At 42.7% G+C, this 20,214-nt stretch overlaps 2 protein-coding genes across 2 annotated transcripts; one reads left to right on the top strand and one right to left on the bottom strand.

The window, feature by feature from the left end:
• Positions 1 to 5,512: 5,512 nt before the first annotated feature.
• SODALDRAFT_358668 (ECM14 protein) lies at positions 5,513 to 7,284 on the top strand (the record flags this gene model as incomplete). Its single annotated transcript, XM_028614116.1, has 3 exons — positions 5,513 to 5,522; positions 5,605 to 6,182; positions 6,244 to 7,284. 3 exons carry the CDS (start codon positions 5,513 to 5,515, stop codon positions 7,282 to 7,284), a joined length of 1,629 nt encoding a protein of 542 aa, XP_028467940.1.
• A 633-nt stretch (positions 7,285 to 7,917) lies between these two features.
• On the bottom strand, positions 7,918 to 9,990 carry SODALDRAFT_343984 (Nucleotidyltransferase; the record flags this gene model as incomplete). The annotated part of the gene is made up of 4 exons (XM_028613143.1): positions 9,041 to 9,990; positions 8,801 to 8,980; positions 8,314 to 8,738; positions 7,918 to 8,241 (listed from the first exon to the last, which is right to left on the bottom strand). Exons 1-4 carry the CDS (start codon positions 9,825 to 9,827, stop codon positions 7,918 to 7,920), a joined length of 1,716 nt encoding a protein of 571 aa, XP_028467939.1. The 5' UTR covers positions 9,828 to 9,990.
• Between the last annotated feature and the right edge of the window lie 10,224 nt (positions 9,991 to 20,214).

The following is a 20,214-nucleotide window of genomic DNA, read 5'->3' as shown; positions in this document are numbered from 1 at the left end:
TAGGCCTTAACGGGTAAAGGGATAGCACTCTCCTAATCTATATAGGCACTTATAATTAGCCTTACGCGTTATACTCTACGGTACTCGGCCCCTTAATCCGTACCCACTAGGTGGCGTTAACGATCCATATAATAGTATCTACGTCGTAGTGGCTAAGTCGTTCGTGCTACCTTTATACTCTAGTCTTCTACGGTTACCGCGGCTATCGTGATCTCCTATACGGGTTATTGCGTGGGTGCGGTGCCGAAACTGTAAAGGCGTAGCGGTGGCTTCCGCGTACTTAATTATATACTAGCCGTGGATATCTAGTAGCTTATAGATAGGTCGGTTATCGGCAAAGCTAATAGGAGTATTATTCATAGTATCCTAGCGGTAACCTTATAGGCGTAGCTAGCGTTCCGAGATAATATTAGTAATAAACTCCTTATACTATACGGTATTATATAGACGTAGCAGCCTCTGTTTTTTAGCTAGGGATTATACACGTAGCTTAACGTCTCTGTACCCCAGGATAGCAGCCTTATAAGTGCCTACTTAGAGGGATAAAGACAAAGTATTAGTGGGTAGTCTAATAGCTATAAAACGGCCTTAGTTATTAAAGACATGGATTAGCGATTCTAAGTCTAGGATCGTATAGTATAGTAATACTTTCGCTGAGTTAATAAAAAGGGATACTCCTTATTATAATCTTAATAGTATCGTCGTACGAGGACGCGCTATCCCCCTTTCTTCCGTGGGGTAAAAGCCTAGTCGCCCCCTCGCGGAGGCGCCAAAGTTCGATATAGGTGCTTTCTCTATTATTATTACGGTTACGACCGGCTAGAATCCCGCCGACTTTATTACGTAGTAGTTATAATCGGCGTAATATTATAGAGTTAGTCCTTCTAGACCTCCTTTATCTTACTAGCGGTAGTAGCCCCTAAAGCTTCCCGTCTTTTCTATATAACGGTATCTACACGGCTTTTAAAACCATAGTTACGTATCTTCTTTTCTATAACCTTCGTAATATCTTCACGGCCACGCTAGCTATAAGAGCGTATATCCGGCCTTATATACTAATAGGCGGCGGTAGAATATGTATTCTCATATGTCTTATAAGGCCTCCTCGTCGCGGGGGGGTAGCCTTTATAGACGTATCGCTACGAGCACGGTTTTTATTATGTTTATTATTAGTAGTAGTAGTATCATTAGTATCGGGGAGGTTCTCGAGGGTATTAAAGGTGCCTCTCCCGACTCTAGACTTTATAATAGCAGGTTAGAGGCTTTTTATATCATTAAGAACCGCCCTTAAAGCCTTTACAACATCGTTAATCGTTAGCTTATTTTCTGTAATCTGATCGTAAATATTTACTAGGTAGTTATTACTCTATTCCTAGGCGATACGTCTAATAGCTTTTAACGTGTTTTCTGCTTAACGGTCAGCGCTTAATAGCTCTAAAACGTCTATATATTTATAGTATATTATCGCTATTTTCTAGCTTATAACCCATGCGTCTATATCTTTAGGTATAGCCTTTATAGGTATAGTGTATTATCGATATAGGATTAAGGCTTCCTTATAAAGGTTTATAGGGGTCAGTCCTACTTTTATGTAGAGCAGGGCTACGTAGGCCCGCGGGTTATTTACGTTATCATCCTATAGCTATGTAAGGAGGTTACGTTGCGTAGTATAAACGGTCCCTTCGATATATAAGCGTACCTCGTTAAACCGTTTCTACTCCGCTTTATTGTCGGCCCTTTCCTCGCAGTATATACGGCAGTCTTATATAAAGCGTGTACGTCCCTTTTCGGAGAGGTCGTTAATAGATATAGGTGTTTTAGTTAGTTATTCCTTCGTTTCGGCCGTAGCCTTCTTATAAGCAGTCGTCTTCTTCTTACCGGCGGCTATAGTAGTAGTGGTAGTAGCGGTAGCGGTAGTGGTAGCGATAGGGTCTTAGCCCGAGGTATCGGTGGCCTTATTGCCCTCTAGCGTAATAGTGGAAGACCGAGTAGCCGTAGCCTTTTCCGTCGTGTTAGGGTTAATAATAAGGGCCTTATATTTACTGATATTAGGAGGCGTCGGCTTAGGGAGGAGGTAGGTATTAGCCTCCTCGTCACTTAGCTTTACATTAAGATAGTTATCCTAGTAGGAGGCAGATTTACCATATATAGCGCGCTCCCACGCTACCTAATCCCTCTAGTTAACGAGGGTAGTGGCGGCTGCCTTCTATTTGATATTAGATATATTAGAAGATATCTTTACTAGTTTATCAGTTAATTAATTAATTAGTAGATAGGTCGGTAGGTTAATTGATCGCGTAATTATTCTAATTATATTAATAGTAGTTATTTAAAGAGTGCTTATAAAACGTGATTACTGTTTATAGTGGAATATGCTATCCTTATTAATATCTATCGTTTAGGTGTTATAAACAGGGCTTATAACTATCGCACGTTAAAATTGCACTTATATAATTAATTTAATAAAGCAGAAATCTCCTGTATATATATTATATTAAGTTATATCTATATATATCTTTTATACCCTTAATTTTGATAGTGAAGACTCTATCATAGATACTATGTTCTTTAGATTCTACCCTGTCATTTCCGGTATCCGCCTTTATTATATCCTGATACTTAAGGTCCCCAAGATCTAAAGCCCTTAGTCAGGCATAGATCCCCTAGGGACCACGTCGTGGTCCGTGTGCCCATACGACAACTTTCACGCCGATAGCTCCGGTGCCCCATTTCGTACTAAAGCTAGTCTTTTTCCGAGTATTTAGTATCCTGGGGAACGTTATTGCATTCCTCCTTTTAAGGGGATATTTGGGCCACCGTATCCTTCTTACTTTTATAGTACTATTAGGCGTGGTTCTTCTAATAGTTCTAATATATAATATTCGCGTAGCGGTTGGGTTATTACTAGGCCCCCTTAGACTCACTAACCTTATTAACTTTACTTATAGCGATGTCGCTATTAGCGTCTTTAGCCGGTCCTCGGTTATTATAAATAATGGGGACTAGTTAGTATAACTTATCAGTACCCTTATATCTCTACGCGATCTTTTATACTTTATTAACCTACTTAGTGTAGGTATCGGGGAGGGTAACAGCTATTAGGCTATTACGTAGCCCTTTATTTAGGGCGCTATTAAGGAATAATGTCTTAATATAGTCTACCTAAGTATAGCCTCCGACTTATACTAGGTTCTTTTCAAATACTAGTAGGAAATGCGTAAATAGCTAGTTAGGCTTTTACTTTATCGATTTAAGGATATTAGTAGTATAGTCTTATTTATCATAATCCTTATATATACGGTTAAGATAGGCTATAAAGTCTTCTCGGTTAAAGTCTTTATTTATGCCTTTATTACTAAAGAAGGTACTAACTACTTACTAAGGTTAAGTGTCTAAGCACGTGTGAATTTAGTACTACGCCTTTTTATTACTACGAAATAGCGGCCCGTTAAGTTTAAGCTTTAGTCCTATAGCTTAGGACTAGGCTATATACTCTATGTTTCTTACTGAATTTCGCGGGGATAGCGACTTACTATACCCAGTATAAGAGCGTAGGTAGCGGTAGTAGAGTAGGTATAGTAGTCTGTACTTTTAGGGGCCCGGGTATTAATAAGGGCGTAATAACTAGGGTAGATATTAAGTATATAGTGGGTATAAGGTACGGGTTGATTTAAGACTTTTCAAGGGATATTTATAGCCTTATAAGTGTATCGTGAATAGCGGCGATATATATCCTTACCGCTTTCTATACGTATTATAATACGCGTTTGTTAATCTTATTATATAAGGTCCTTACGACCTGCCCTTAGCCTATTAATAGGCTCGGGGCGAAATAACTAGGACCTCCTTCTATATAAGCGTTAAAGCTTATAGTCTTGAGTTCGAATATATAATAGCTTATTAAAAGTTATTTATATATATAAAGGCCGAAAATATAGTTTATTTGAACTAAGGAAGGAAAGCCGGAATGGAAAAGTCTATGCGGTGTATAGGCGGCTAAGTATAGGTTAGATCGCACAGGCCTTACTAGGAGCTCCGTGCTTCTTAGTCCTAGCCACTACCGGGGACTATTCCACGGGCCATAGCCTGTAACAAATACAATAAAAACAGTTAGATTAATAGATTCTAAATTAATTATAGGCGGCACTTATTCTAACTAGGGCACTTGTTTATTCCGGCTAGGGTACTATTATCAGCAGCCGGCACTAGCCGCCCACGGTCGCGATCCTTCCCTTTACGGTAAGTTTAATCTATTTAATTCGTTTAATCTATCTACTATATAACGACCAAATCTGCTATAGATATCGTGGGGGTAAGGGTCGGGGCTAATCGAACGCAAATTTAGTGAGAGGCAACCTAATCCTATCTAGATCCTGGTCGGGAATAGATAAAGCTATCCGTAGGTTATAGAAAGAGCTAGGACAGTATACGTAATTATATTATAGGAATAAGCTTCATTAACGATTATAACTAAGGGCAAAAAGACGATCCGAACGATATAAGCTAATTAAACGGATTGAACGGATTGAATGGATTGAATGAATTGAACACGGATTAAACGGATTAAACGGAAGGATCGCGACCGTGGGCGGCTGGCGCCGGCTGCTAATAATTATACCCCAGTCGGAATAAACAAGTGCCTTAGTTGGAAGAGTAGCGGTATCCCGTATAACACGTTTTAGTACCCCGCATAATAGTAACCTATTTAAGATAGCCTTCTAAGCGTTTTCCTCGGCTAGTAAATTACCTAAGTATCTATGCCTAAAGTCCCGGTATATTATAAGATCGTGGACTACTACTATATCGCTAGAGGTACGATCTAGGAAGCTAGCCGCTATAATTAGCTAGGGGGGTACCTAAACGATACCTAAGACTACCTATTTATCGTATATCTTTACGGACTCGAGCAGGGCTTTATATATAACTTTTATCTAAAGTAATAAATTCAATACTATTATAAAATAAATATCCTATATTGAAGCTCTTAAGGGCGTAGGCGGCTTTGGATAAGGGAAGGATATAGTAAGATTTTAAGGCTTAATATTAATATAAATATCTTTAAGATAGCAGCGAATTCGTACGTTAAAGTATCTAAGGTATATCGGGTGAAAATTCTTTATCTTCTTCGTGTCCACGATCTCACAATATTCCGGGACTTTAGGCATGGATACTTAGGTAATTTACTAGCCGAGGAAAACACTTAGCAGGCTATCCTAAATAGCTTACTATTATACGGGATACCAAAATATATTTTACGGGATACCGCTACTCTAGTCGGAATAAATATCGCCTAATTATATTAAAGGCGTAAAACGTTGTTACAACATGTGGTTGTAGGGGGCTATATTACTGGCCGATAATCCTACTGATATCCACCTTCCGTGCCCAAACGCGTAATCGGCCGTTCGGTTATTCCACCCCCGAGGGAGGTCTATGCAACATGTTGCCGTTGACTATCGACGTGTTTGGCATTGCCTTATCCACCCACTTCAACAATTCCTAATTCCTCACTATGCAGCTGCGTTGCGATATGATTGATAGACTGCCTTTAGTCTAGCCTTGCGAATCATCCCTGTTGCAGAATCACCATGCATCTCTTTCCAGCTCTTGCGATAGCCTTCACTTCCATCACCCTTGCGGCGCCCACCGACCAGATTCTTGCCACCGAGATAGCCACCCAATCCGATTTTGTCCAAGAACCCGGGTCTGCTCGTGTAACACCTCGTCTGTTTCCTTTCCTCAACTGGCTCTGCGACGAGACTGTTGAGCTGCTTTTCGGGCAACCGCGGAAGAAGACCAATATTGCTGTGCTACCCAGGGACTTGTCTACCCGTCATGTCGATGAGGTGGTGCTCCGTCTAAATGTGTCGACGTCCCAAGAGGCAGAAGCTGTTGCCGAGGCCGCGACTCGCCTCTTACTCGACGTATGGTCATTCAACAAGAATAACGTGGATATCCGGCTTCAGAAGCATGTGGTCTCCTCCTTTGTAGCACTGCTTCCCCCTTCGCTTTCTGATTCATATTCCACTCTCATTCCGGATCTGGACGCCGCGATCCGCAATGCATCCGCTTCTTCTCCGCTGGATCGATCTCTCGACAAGATGGTGGCTGGTACCCAGTCCCTCTTAACACCTGAAGCGGGTGCGGAGAACGTCTTCTTTCGTGATTACCGCCCCCTCTCAGTCTGTATCCCGCTCTGGTTGGCCTAGTAAACCTCGATGTACTGTCTGCTAACAACCCCAGGTCATTGTTCCCTGGCTACGGTATCTGACTGCCATGTTTCCCTCGATTACTCAATTATCAAGCATTGGATTGTCGTACGAAGGTCGAGATATACATGCTTTACGTGTTGGGGCCCGGCTGGGAGATACAACGCCCAGGAGAAGAACACTAGTCGTGACTGGTGGAATGCATGCCCGTGAATGGATTTCAACTACGACCGTCAACTACGTCGCATGGTCCTTCGTCACTGGCTATGGCAGGGACCCGATGATCACCAAGCTACTTGACCATTTCGATTTTGTATTCATCCCAGTGGTCAATCCCGACGGAGCAGAATACACATGGCAAGTCGATCGACTCTGGCGCAAATCTCGGCAACAAACAGACCTTCGTTTTTGCCGTGGGTTTGATCTCGACCATGCATTCGGGTTTGGCTGGGGGAGTACAGACGGCGGCAGTGACCCCTGCTCGGAAACTTACGGTGGTAATGCGCCATGGGAAGCGGTCGAGGCAGCTGTCCTGGCGAACTGGGCTCTGGACCAAGCAAGAAGCAACAAAGCCCAGTTCATAGGACTGATTGATCTACACTCCTACTCGCAGCAGATCATGTTTCCGTACTCGTATACTTGCGATGTAGATCCACCGAATCTCGAGAACCTTGAAGAGCTTGCAGTGGGCCTTGCCAAAGCTATCCGCTTATATAGCGGCGAGTCTTATTCTGTATCGCCTGCCTGTGAAGAGACCGTCATATCGGTGCCACGGCAAAATCATCCACCAAGGATTGGAGCCAGCGGCGGTTCGGCCATCGACTGGTTCTATCACGAACTGCGTGCTCACTTCAGCTATCAGATCAAGCTAAGAGACACTGGCAGTTACGGTTTTCTTCTCCCTCGGGAGAATATTATCCCCACCGGAGAGGAAATGTACAATGCCATGAAATACCTCGGAGACTATCTTCTAGGCAACAACGGCATTGAAGGAGTCCAAGACAGAGCAAACATCAGGACAGGACAAAGCCAACCAGTGCCACCATCTGAGCAAAAGTCTACGCGGTTTATTTGAAGGGCATAGAGGACTGATGGAGTAGCCGAGTAGCCGTTTGAATTCAAAGCTGCGCCTTGTCAATACTACCCCTTCCAACGGTTTCCCACTTTCTCTTGCGCCGTATTCCCTGGCTCCGTTGCCTGAAAGATACACGTGTATATGTGATCAGCGAAGATCTTTCAATGTCTTGGGCGGCAAAGACATGGTGGCAAAGCCCCGCCACGCTGGGACGAAACCACCAGACGCAAAGGGAAGCAGGCCTTCGAGAATTCTCTTGATGATCTACCTAAGATGATACATTTCCTACCTTCGAGGAAGTCCCTCATCAGTCACGCTGTCCCTGAGCAAGGCCCATGTGACAAAGGCAGCCGAGAGACCTAGTCGAACATATTCGTTGGATTTTCTCGCGGCGAGCTGGTCTGCGGTCCGGGGCAGAACGCTAACATAAGGGGCAATCCTTGGACACAGAAAGGTCAAGGAAGGATTCCATGCGTTCCCCGTCGGCAGCGAAAGTGAATGTGCCGTCCGGACAGAAGATGGCATGAATATGCCATTGACGTGGATGTTCTGAAATGCCGCCCTGGATTAAGAGGTCAAATCAGGCGACACCACATTCGTGTTGTATGAGCACTGGGCATGGATATTCCTGAATTATCCGGTGCACCTGTTTTCCGGAGCAATCCACTCGAGGCCGAGTTCTTTGAAGACTCTCTTCTCCGCCGTTACAAAGTCTGGCGCCACTCCCGTCTTGCCACCCTCTAAATCCACCCAGGAGCCATTGATCCGGCTCCGAACCCCGCTGCTATCGAACTTAAGCAGCATTTTCTTCTTGCAGTAAATCCGGAGGTCCCGTTGGAAAGTGGTTTCCCCAGACCATCCAAGGATGGCGCACCCGACGGTTTTCCAAGGACTCACTATAATATCCACTCGGCGGTGCGGCCCAGGAGAGGCGATGTTCATTCTGGACGCCTGAGGCTGTTCCTGATCGTTATTTTCGCGTTTATGGCTCTCTCTCCCTCGATCCTCAGGTTTCTCTCCTCGCCACACCACCAGCGCCTTGTCAAGGGTGTCGAATCCCGTGCCCTTTGTGCTATTGCCCCTCCAGCTAACTGGTGTCTGACCACGTTCGCTGTTGCGCAAGCTCAATGTGAGAATATGGGTGACATCGCCACTTTGCTCTAAACTGTCCACCAGTCTGCTGACTAGGTTATATGTTGCCGACTCATCCGGGTGGCTGACTACTAAGTCCACGTCGCCGTTACGCTCCTTTCCCCGCCGATATCCACCGACAATAATCACACGGCAGTCGGGATGAATGTTGCGAGCATGGTGGAGTACTGTATCGAATATGGCTTCTACTTCTTCCCGGGGTATTGTCTGCTGAAATTCGTCATAGTACTTGACGCCAATTTGCTGAACACGAGTCAACGAGTTCCAACCGTATTGGACAATATCGTCCAGATCCCGCCAGCCTGCACGTGTCATTAATCCGTCGATCATGTCGAATATGCCTTGATAGGGTGGTGAAACTTGCCTTTGTTGTAGAACTCCCTGGCAGTTGCGTCTCCGACGCCCCATATCATGTAGAACAACCGGATTACGCAAAGTTTCGGATCAGACTGAGCCTCCTCCACTTCGCTCAGCTTTCCGGTCCACTTCCATTCATTATACAACTCGGCGATCTTCGTACCACAGCCCGGCAGTTTTTCGAGTTCTTTCCTACTGTGATTAGTACTTCAGGGTCGCATAGGTGAACACATGGAAGGAGGCTTACCAGCGGGGTCTGCGACAGCATACGGGTATGCCGCCAGCGTGGCTATAGACGTAGAGTACGCACGTACCCCAATCTGATCCCCAAGCAGCAGCCGCTTCTCCCGGATCTGCTTCAGCTGATCGATGAAGGCTTTGTTGGGCGGGTTGTTAGGGGCGCGTCGCTGGCAAGAGAAGGGGGTCATCGGGAACATCGGCATGTCTGACTGATTGTTGTTGTCGTCGTGTTCGGATGTGGTCCGCAAAAAAAGAGAGGGAGGCTGAAAGTGACGATGTAGTTTCTCCCGAAACGGTCTACGTCCGGCGCCGCCAGTCCCCTGTGTTTCACTGGCCTCTGCGACAACCCGGTCGCTGTTTCGGACGTGCGAATAAGTTCGCATGCGACGACCTGCATACACTATATAATCCTCGAGGGGCAGTAATTCGTGTTGCCTGAGTGAGTCGGTGAACCAGCTGAGCTTCACAACCTTGATAACTTTATCCTCCCTGTGGGCACTCTGGTTATCACCATTCATGGTGATCACCGTGTCGCTGCTCGTGGCATGGGAGTCGGCGTCTTCTGGTCGACGGGAGACAGAAACATGCAAAGCCGACTCCAAGGGTTCTGTCAGGACATGTCGCTTTCTCAGTTCGAACAACGCTCTCTTGCGTTGCGTAACGTTCCCAAGAACGAGGCTGGCTTCGTTGATGTTGGATGTCAGAGTTGGAATAGTTTCTACAAGCTGCTGTAACTGCTCGGGGCTAAGGTGGACAGGGAGCAGAAAGATGGGCGGGAATGCTAAACTCGTCATGTTTGCCCAATAGATTTGCCAGCGGTCTCCTGGGCCTGGAGCAGGTAAAGGGAAAAGAAGCTGGTGTACTTGCAAAGACGCGCTGAGTATTCGAACTTGGGGCTGCTAATCGAACAGACAATTACGCGGTTTCCAGCGACCCCGAGAACTATAGCAATAAATGTTGCATGCGATCCGGTGCTTAAGAGATGACGTCACGGCGAATGGACCGGCCCCTGTCGCATTGGCACGAGCCGCCTCGAGGGTGGGCACGAGTGTGGCACAGCCACACCAGTAGGTGTGCGCCACACTATCTGTCAGCCACTAGGGCACGGGTTAGATCCACTATATATTACGTAGCCGTACACCAGGCCTTAGGCCGATACTAGATAGCTTTATATATATCACCGTTTAAACTCTATATATGATCGCTCCTATAGATTAGTAGTAACTATCGTTTCGTTTAAGCGATAACTAGAGAAAAAGCACTATTAATTATATTTCTTGGGCCAGCGTCTTCCGCACTAAAACCAAAAACGTATAAGCCGCGCGACACCCTTACCTCCGCGCCACCGCAGCTAAGGCCGTAGCTAAGACAGCACTAATTCCATTAACTAAACCCTATTAAGCACGCTACACTATATATCTTACCGGATTTAGATAATACCTTATCCGATCTACCACTCGTCTGTATAGTTATCGATATAGCCACCGAACGTACTTCTGGCCAGATAACTTCTTTGGTATTATAAGGCTAACGGGAAGTTTTCGGACCGATTCACCCCGACCGATATCTTAGTGCTATAATACTTTCTACGGCATTACCGTGTAGAATATATCGAAGATATCCACTATAGAGAGGATCTATATCCTTACCTTTAGCTATCTCGCTTAGTATCGTTATAATCTGCTTTACAGAACTTCAGGAAACGAGCAGAGATATTCTATAACGTCTTCGATTACCCCATACTAGATAAGCCGAGTCAGGTATACAGGAATAACTAGCGAGAATAACTTGAGCACGATTAACAGACTCTCTATAGTCCACGCAGGCATAACCCGTCGTGCCCATTTACCCTATATAGGAGTAACCACACTAGTTATAGACGTAGGGACGACTCACCACAATAGATTAGGACACCGAGACAGCAGCCGTAACTCTTATACTCAACGCTATATATATCTCCACTCCGTAACGCCTATCTTCCCACATATAGATACCTCCCTAAGCACCGACCCGACCTAGATCGCAGTCACATATTTATTATCCTATATTTCCTCGCCGTTTGGAATCTTCTAATTCCTATGTATTAACGGTTTTTCCTCTACTACCCGACTCACCTATTTTCGAGGATTCTATAATCGAATAGGGTAAGGCAATATTATAGCATAACCACTCTAATAAACCGGAGGACGTAGATACTCGATTCCTGCGTCTTATCTAATAGGGTATCTTACCCCTATAATAGCAGGTGTAATAGTTATAAGATAACGCCTAGTAGTAACGACGGAATACCCCTAAAAACCCCGGAACCGGTTAAAACGCCACGCGGAGCAGGATAATAAGTAATCCCGTACTATAATAGGGATAGTCTAATTAGTCTAATCACTATAATCCTAATTTCCCCTTAGAAGCTCCCCTTCGTTCTGTCGATATATGTATATATAATCCAGATGCCAAGGATCCTAAATAACGAGGCATTATTAATAACGGTAAATCTATAGTTTACACGGATATCTACGTATTTACGGATCGCCTTAAAGATCTGGCTAAAACGTAGGAAGACTAAGTTAAGCGTGTATAGACTATATGCCTATTAGGCCGAGTACTCACGTAGTATACCAGGACGCTTAGTAATGCCGACAGAGACCTTATACGTAGTGGACTAATTTATAACGTTTATGCTAAATTAATCGAGAAATTTAAGACACCGATCGATATAGCCGTATCCCGCTAGCTTATAGTCCGATTTAGTATCCCAGATATCGTAGTAGGTAAACCACTCGAAGATTATATACAATATATGATTCGAGAAGCTAACGCAGCGTTTATTACAGAAGAGGGCAGACTTATCTATATCTGGAATATATTTAACCGGGAAGTGAAGAAAATCATAGACTAACCGCGGACATCGACTACTTATATAGAATGGATGGACTATATTCAGTATAAAAATACTACGTTACGAGCACTCGTTAACCCCTCCCAACCGAATTAAAGTACTAGTCTTACCCTAAAGATAACCGTATAAGTTATGATTATACCTATAATAACCGATAGCAGGCGACCCGACTATACGATAACCGCCCGTTCACCACTCAGGGCCAATTTCGCGGCAGAGGGTTATATAATAGGAACTACCACTACCCCTACACTTAATAACGCGGTAGCAGATACCCCCGGCCTAACTAAGATAACGCCGGATACCCACGGCCTAGTTAGGATAATACGTACTCAGGGCCTAATCAGGATAACACGGGACCCTTACGCCCTTGGAAGGCGGATTAGAACTAGCCTTCATACACGAATTAACCTATGTCGGACACTAATAAGAAATATAATTTATCGGATAATAGACGACCGTCGTGGCCTAACCAGTAACCTAAGGCGGTATAGGCGTATTATAATAAGGCCCAGCAGGATAAGGACGAATCACCCGGGCAGCTTAAAGACACCCCCGAGAATTATCCATTATGCTATAACGAGGGCCCTATAGAATATATAGATAACGGAGAGTATTTTAACTATACCGAGGATTAATAGCTTTAGCCAGAAAATAAAAAGGACACCGTTAAATATAATTACTATACTATCACCGCCGCTACGCCTAGTCGCTCTATTCCACGAGTATACTACTATTATCATTACACCTTCTCTAGCAATAATAAGCTATATTATTATATACGAGCTTTGCATTAGAAATATACCGCCTTAGCACTTATAACTAAGTCAATAATACCAGGGCCACCGACCACTATAGGCACTCCGGAAATCCGGTAATTAATAGTGGACGCTGCTAAAGATATTAGTACCGGCTTCGGATTTCGATCCTACTCGTACCTCAAGTATAAAATTTTGCTAGACGCGTAGAAAGACCATTAGGTCGATATCTATACAGACACCAGATACTCTTCCACACTTATTAATAGATAATTTCTTCGATAACACTACCCTAATATTATTATACGCCTTAGTACTACGTTATTAATAGTACGTGGAATCGGAGACTAAACGTTCGCTATATGGGAATATATACTACTCCTATTTTAATTTAAAGGCGAATATAAAAGCTAGCCAGCTATTACTAAATTTACGCGAGAAGCATCAGTTATAGATAACCTACGGGCTAACCTATTACTGGGAATAGACTGTATAGCCCCTGAATAATTTAACATTATAAATAGTAGTAATATTATATATATTCAGAGCTACGACGTATCTATCCCTATAATATGCTATAACAGATTATAGAGACACCACGTTAAGGTGGTGGCACACGCCTAAGCGATATTAGCTCTAATATCTGCCACTATAGTCCGTATCCTACACGCGGCCCCCTAAGACTAAGATTATATTTTCGAACCAGTGGATCTGCCGGTGAAAGTATACGCTCTATTATATAATACCGAGCTCCTAGATATCCCGTTATATAACGAATTATTAACGGAAACGATTATTTCCCCCGGTATATGTTTAGGGTATTTAATATCGATCGAACTAGGTGCTATAGCTTAGACCGCGGATATAATAGACGTAGAAGTAACCGACGGCGAGACCTCGTAATAAAATCGACTAAGATACACGGAGCCTAAATATATTATACGAGATATAGAATAGCTCGACTAGATTATACTTACACACCCTACTAGAGTCCGAGTCTATAAGTGCGAACACCCCGCTAACTCTAAATAGCTCCTGGATATTATATTAGAGTTTCAAGATATTTTTCAGGATAAGGGTTTCGTATATATACCGGAGGACCTCTATATACGCGTCGTTTTACGCCCCGATTAGTATAACCGTATACCTAGAAGATATCGTATATATCCCGCTAACACCGAAGATAAGGAGGTTATTAAGGATACTATAGATAAGCTAGTCGCGGATAACAAAGCCTATCGCAGGATACACGATGTGCCTATATCCTAGCCTATATTCGTCGTATATAGTGTTAAGAACGGTAAACGTAAAGGCCGAATAGTCGTTGACGTTAGGCCGCTTAACGATGCATATATGCTAGATATATATCCTATACGCACCTAAGACGAAATTCTATAACACGTATCGGAAAAAGGATAGATTACGGTCCTCGACGCTATTAGCTTTTATTACTAATAGTAAGTATACCCTGACTATAGATAGCCGTTTACTATCTCTACCCTAAACGGACAGTTTATATTTAAGTGTCCTTTTATAGGGTTTAAGAACTCTAATTCCTATATCTAGCGTATAATAGATAATTTGCTCCTCGGTATAGAAGCAGTTATATATTGCGATGACGTCGTAGTGAGCAGCCACACCTTACCTGACCACGTATACTACTTAAGGCGTGTTTTTACACGGTTTCGAGACTATAACGTGTTTATTGGATCTCGAAAATCATTACTAGGCATGCCCTTAGCAGTGGTACTAGGGAAGATAGTTAACGTATAGAGTCTGTCCACACCCGAGGATAAGATTAAGGCTATTAGGACTATTGAATTCCCGAAAACCCTTAAGCACCTCGAATACTGGATTAGAGTTACTACGTCGTTACGGCACTATATACCCAGATTTGCGATAAGAATGGAACCACTAGAAGAACGTAAGGCGAACCTAATTAAGCAGTACCGTAGAATTAAGATAGCCTAGCCTCACACTAAGAAGCTAACGGCGAAACGTAACTTAAAACCCGCCCGGATATCCTGGGCATAGTCTATTAACGTGTTACTCCCCACCGCTATAGAGATCGTGGGCTTTAATAATATTAAACGCACTCTCTACGAGAGTATTACTCTAGCCCTCTTTAACCCTTACGATTAACTTTTTATAGAATTCGACGCGTCCGCTAAGGGAATCGGCGTTTAGGCCTTTCACGTTAACGCTAAGGCATTAGTAAAGGTCCTACTCCCGGATAGTAAGGTAGTATATCCCCCGAGGACCGCTATACGTCTAAGTACTTTCCTCTTACGCGTGTTACGCCTAGCAGAAAAGCGATACTAGACTACTAAACTCGAAATCACAGCATATATATAGACACTGACTAAGACTGTATATTAGATTAATAACACCTAAGCAGGACTAGCTATTATCTTTACAGACTATCAGGCCATCGTCACACTATCACGTCAATTAGACATCGCTAATATAACCTCGTGTACCGGCGCTAATAAGAAAATTATAAGAGCCATAGAATACATCTTATAATTCAATATTCAGGTCGTGTATAAACCAGGCAAAGATTATATTATCCCCGACGCCTTAAGCCGCCTGCTAGCCACTCCCTAACCGACTAATAATACCCCCGGCGAACTGGATAAACTCTCTTAGGATTAATAGGACACGGCTTATATTACCTTACCTCCTATCCGGCTTTATCCACCCTAACCGATTTACTAGCCTAATATACGAGTCTAGGCGGGACTACCGATATCTACCCCTTATCCTACCGCTACCTTAGTAGAAATATCCCCAGAATTTAAATAACGTGTTAAGACAGGATACGTGGAGGACCCCTTTTAGAGCGGTATCCTGCGGATAATCTCATCCAATACTACGCTGAATTATAATACCGCACGCCTGCCGTTCGAGTTACGACTAGACGGCTTTATTTAGCATAAATTAGATAGTCTCCCTCGACTATATATCCCACGGATATACTAGAAGGATATCCTCGACGCTATTTATAAAGGTAATTATTTAGGATATAGTAAACTTAGCCAATTCCTATACTAAGTGTATATTCATAGAGGATACTCTGAATTCCGACGCTACCTTACCACTTATCCTCTGTGTAAGATATAGTAAAAACCGCACTATAAACTATATAGTAGCCTATAACCCATTATTCTGCCCCTATACCTATATTATATAATTTCTATCGACTTTATCCTCGCGCTTCCGACCACACTAGAAGGTTATAATACAGCCATAACGGTTATCTGCAAGTTTTCTAAGGAACTGATAATTGTGCTGGGATCCACACGATAGTTAGCAGAGTAATAGGCCGACGCACTACTCGATAACTTACTTCGCGTAAATTAGGGACTACCGAAGATTATTCTCTCGGATCGGGACCCTAAGTTTCTGGCTAAAATCTAGAAGCGAATTTAGCACCGTTTAGGTACGTAGTTACTTTACGTAATAGTATATCACCCTTAAACCGATAGATAAACCGAAAGAGTTATCTAGATAATCGAGATAGCGCTACGATTTTATATCCTCGGACTCGAATATCCGGAGAACTAGGAAAAGGCACTTCCGCGATTATAGTTCGAATATAATACTACTAGGTCTACGTCCACTAAATATAGTCTAATAGAAATCGTTAAAAACTTCACCCTAAATAATACTATCACAGCCATCACGGGTTATCCGGACACGCTATCCACGGCAAGAATAGAAGCTATAGAGGCTATCACCAAAGCCGCTATAGCTATACAGAGACACTACAACCGCAGATATACCCTAAAATTCTTCGAACCATAATCTAAAGTATATATCCGCCTTAATAAGGGATATTCGATTCTATCGTCACACACTATAAGCACTAAGCTAGGATAATAATATACAGGACCCTTCGAAGTTAAAGAACGAGTGGGTAGACTCGTATACCGACTTAAACTACCCCTATTATAGAAAATTCATAATATTATATCGGTAGATCACCTTAAACTAGCGTAAATAGACCTATATACACGATAGCTTCCGCCTATATAACCGGTGATATCTAAATAAATACCTACCAAAAGATTCTTAATATTAAGAAGCGAGGGGATAAACGTGATTACCTAGTCCGTTTCCGAGGACTTACTCCCGAATACGATTAATAGGTTACTCTTAACACTATTTAATAACAGTCTAACGTAAGCGACCTGCTACTATTAGATAAATAGCAGCAAAACCCTTAGCGACTATAAGGCACGTAAGCGCCCTTCGACGCCTACTATAATAGGGAGCACTTTCCTATAATAGCTCTTTCCACTTTATTATATCCTTCCCCATAAGCGTCTAACTACTATAGAATACCACCTATGACCTATTTTCTCTTTTCTATAGACCCTCCCTTATAATTAATACCACTATTAACCCGAACACTTATATTAACTCGCTCTATCTAAATATCAGAATTAGCCCGAGTGCGGTATAGCCGATATATCCGACAAGAATAAGGCCGATTATAGCTAAACCACACGCTAACGTACTAGGGCCTAGCCGTTCACAGGAGCCGCTAAAGATGCCTTTACTAGTTATAGTAAAGATATCGCCAAATACTAACTCTAACTCCTTCGCGTTTAGGGCGATTAGCACGACTGGACTACGGCCGGTAACCACGTTGTACGCCTCCGGTTAGAATAGATCTATAAACTCGCTAGCAGATATATACGCTAGATTAGCGATACTCCGCTACGGTCGATTAATTTCACTGCCTTAAGTCTCAACCGCGCGCACACTAATAAATACTTAGTTATGAATATAACAGGTGTTATGCGAACTATCCATATACTCAGGCAAAATAAATAACCCACTAAAGCCGATATAGTCTAGGCCGCGATTAATACTATGCCCCGACTACTGTAAATCCCTATTTGACTTCGTAAAGAAAGTCGATATATACGTATTCTCGGCAGATTAGCCTCTATTATAATTAAATGGCTGCGTAAGCTAAATATACCGTATCGGATTAACACTCCACACAGCGCACCTTATACTATGCCCGCAGAAGAATAAGACGCCTAAATCGTATAGCAGGAGGCTAATACTATAACGGAGGATATCATAAATAACGACACGAATCAGGATATATCCGTATATAGACACGATAACGAAACTACCTAACCTAAAGAAGTCACTTAGATCGAGCAAAGCCCCCTACCGCCTTATACCGCTAATAACCATAATCTGACCCCTGCCTAAGATATCGTCGCCAGTATTTTTACTAGTATCCACAGGGTGGTATAAGAAGGCTAATAGGCCTATAATCAGATTATGGATATATTCGGCGAGGTTATATAGGCTATTTAAAACTTTATCGCCACTCACGCCGAAAGTCTTACTAAAAACGAGCTAGATTATATTTAGGCTTTCCGGAATACCAACACTGCTATCCGAGAATTCATTAAGGACCAGTCCGACACTATGGCCGAGTATATTCAGTTTAACCACTCTGAACGCATGGAAAGAATCGATGAAGTCGAGCGCGCGCTTTAAGACCTTAAGGATTACCTACGATACTGAAGAGGACGCGTTTAAGGACGGTGATAAGTACTATAACTATTTTTCTTTGCTTCGAGAGGTTATAAAAAAAAAAAAAAAAACCCCTAGTATATCTTAGACACCAGACACCCGATAAGGATATCGCACCCTTATATCGGAGCGGGCATATATAGCACAGCTACACTAGTAGGTGTGCGCCACACTATCTATCAGCCACTAAGGCACGGGTTAGATCCACTATATATTACGTAGCCCTATACCAGGCCTTAGGCCGATACTAGATAGCTTTATACACATCACCGTTTACACTCTATAAACTATCGCACGTCAAAAATATACCACTACGCCAAAAGGGAATTCCTATAGCTTATATATAGGGCGTATTTCAGTGTTTATATATTTAATACAACACCCCCCCTAGGTTAGTAGGCAGTACTGCCTAGTAGGCTAGACAAGTTATTAATAAGCACTAATAGCTTTAGCGATCTAGTTTTTTCTTATAGTTTTTCTATAGTTCGAATTAAGGTTATTTTTAGAGGGTATACTTAGTAATAACTTTACGCTAAAACGGCTACAGGACTTATACCTATTTTATATTAAAATAGAATTTATATAATTAACTTAATAGAGTAGAAATCTCGTATATATATATTATATTAACTTATATCTATATAAGTCTTTTATACCCTTAATTAGAGACGATTCGATTTCGATACGCCTATTAACCACGGGCGCGTAATAAGAGTAAAATCGATAAAACCACTAAGATAGAGATTATAACTACCGCCTCCCTCCCGGGATACTATCGTAGGGGTACCGTAATACCGGCGCTATAGTATAGCCGGAAGAATTATAGGATAGCGTTATCCTAACCTCGACTATACAGAATTCGTAACGGACCAACTTTTCGTAATATAAACGCCCCCTCCCCCTCCCTTTAAGGCAGAATATAGCGCGGAACCGATATAAGACCGAAAAGGGATTACCGCGCCCCCTAGAACCAAGAGTAGCTAAGATTAAGGTAGAAATCTAGGCCTTATTAGCTAATAAGAATATAATTAAGTAAGTTATAAAGCTAGTAAAAAAACTAATTATAATACGTAGTACCCGTAATAATGCCGGTATACTACTACTAGTATACCTATACGCTTCCGTCCGCTACGTTATCCGAGAGGAACTCCAAAAAGGAATAAGCGGTATAAAAAAGACCTAGGCTAATATTATAGCCCGGGCTCTCGCGGTAGTACGGCTATAAGACCCCGCCCCCCCTAAAATAATACCTGCTAGGTATTACTAAGAACTAACCGTCCGCTAAGGAACCTTCCTTAAAGACTAGCCCCTTAAAGCCGGGACCCTAAAAGAAAGTATTTAAGCTATAAACGCTATAGCTACTCGATATAATACTATAATAGCATAGAAGCTACTAAGCAGAGATATCTACCTTACCTTTACCGAAAAGATATAGTAATAAATTACCTATAAAGAGTAATAGGTTAAGAAGGCCTTTAGTAAAGGAGCCGCCCTAGCTATATATACTTACCCTATACTCGCTAAGGCTATCCCTTAGGAGGTCCTTAATGCCTTATCTGAAGAAAACCTATTATTATCCCTATAAGACACGAATCCTAAGGCTAAAGTCCTCCGAGTATAATAGCAAGTACCCCGCCGCGGTACTAGTAAGGTAGCGCTTCTCCCTATTACTATAATGCTTATACTAGAGATTATGATACCTTTAACGATTTATATCGACTATTAAAAAAAAAAGACTAAGAAGACCCGCGAAGCGTATAAATACTAAGCTAAGGACTTTAATATAACCTGCTAAACCGAAGCGGTATACTTTATAGCAGCTATAGATCTTTCCCTTTATTATTATCGTCTAGGACTAGGACGAACTCTTTTATAGGGGTAGAGGACGCCCCCCGAAAAGGACTAAAGGATAGGAGGACTCCCTAATACCGGGCCTAATACGCGCCTATATAGTCTACCACG

The sequence above is a fragment of the Sodiomyces alkalinus genome (assembly GCF_003711515.1).
Source record: "Sodiomyces alkalinus F11 unplaced genomic scaffold SODALscaffold_3, whole genome shotgun sequence".
NCBI classification, from domain to species: Eukaryota; Fungi; Ascomycota; class Sordariomycetes; order Glomerellales; family Plectosphaerellaceae; genus Sodiomyces; species Sodiomyces alkalinus.
The sequence above is the reverse complement of the archived record's forward strand: the minus strand, read 5'-3'. Positions and strand labels throughout refer to the sequence as shown.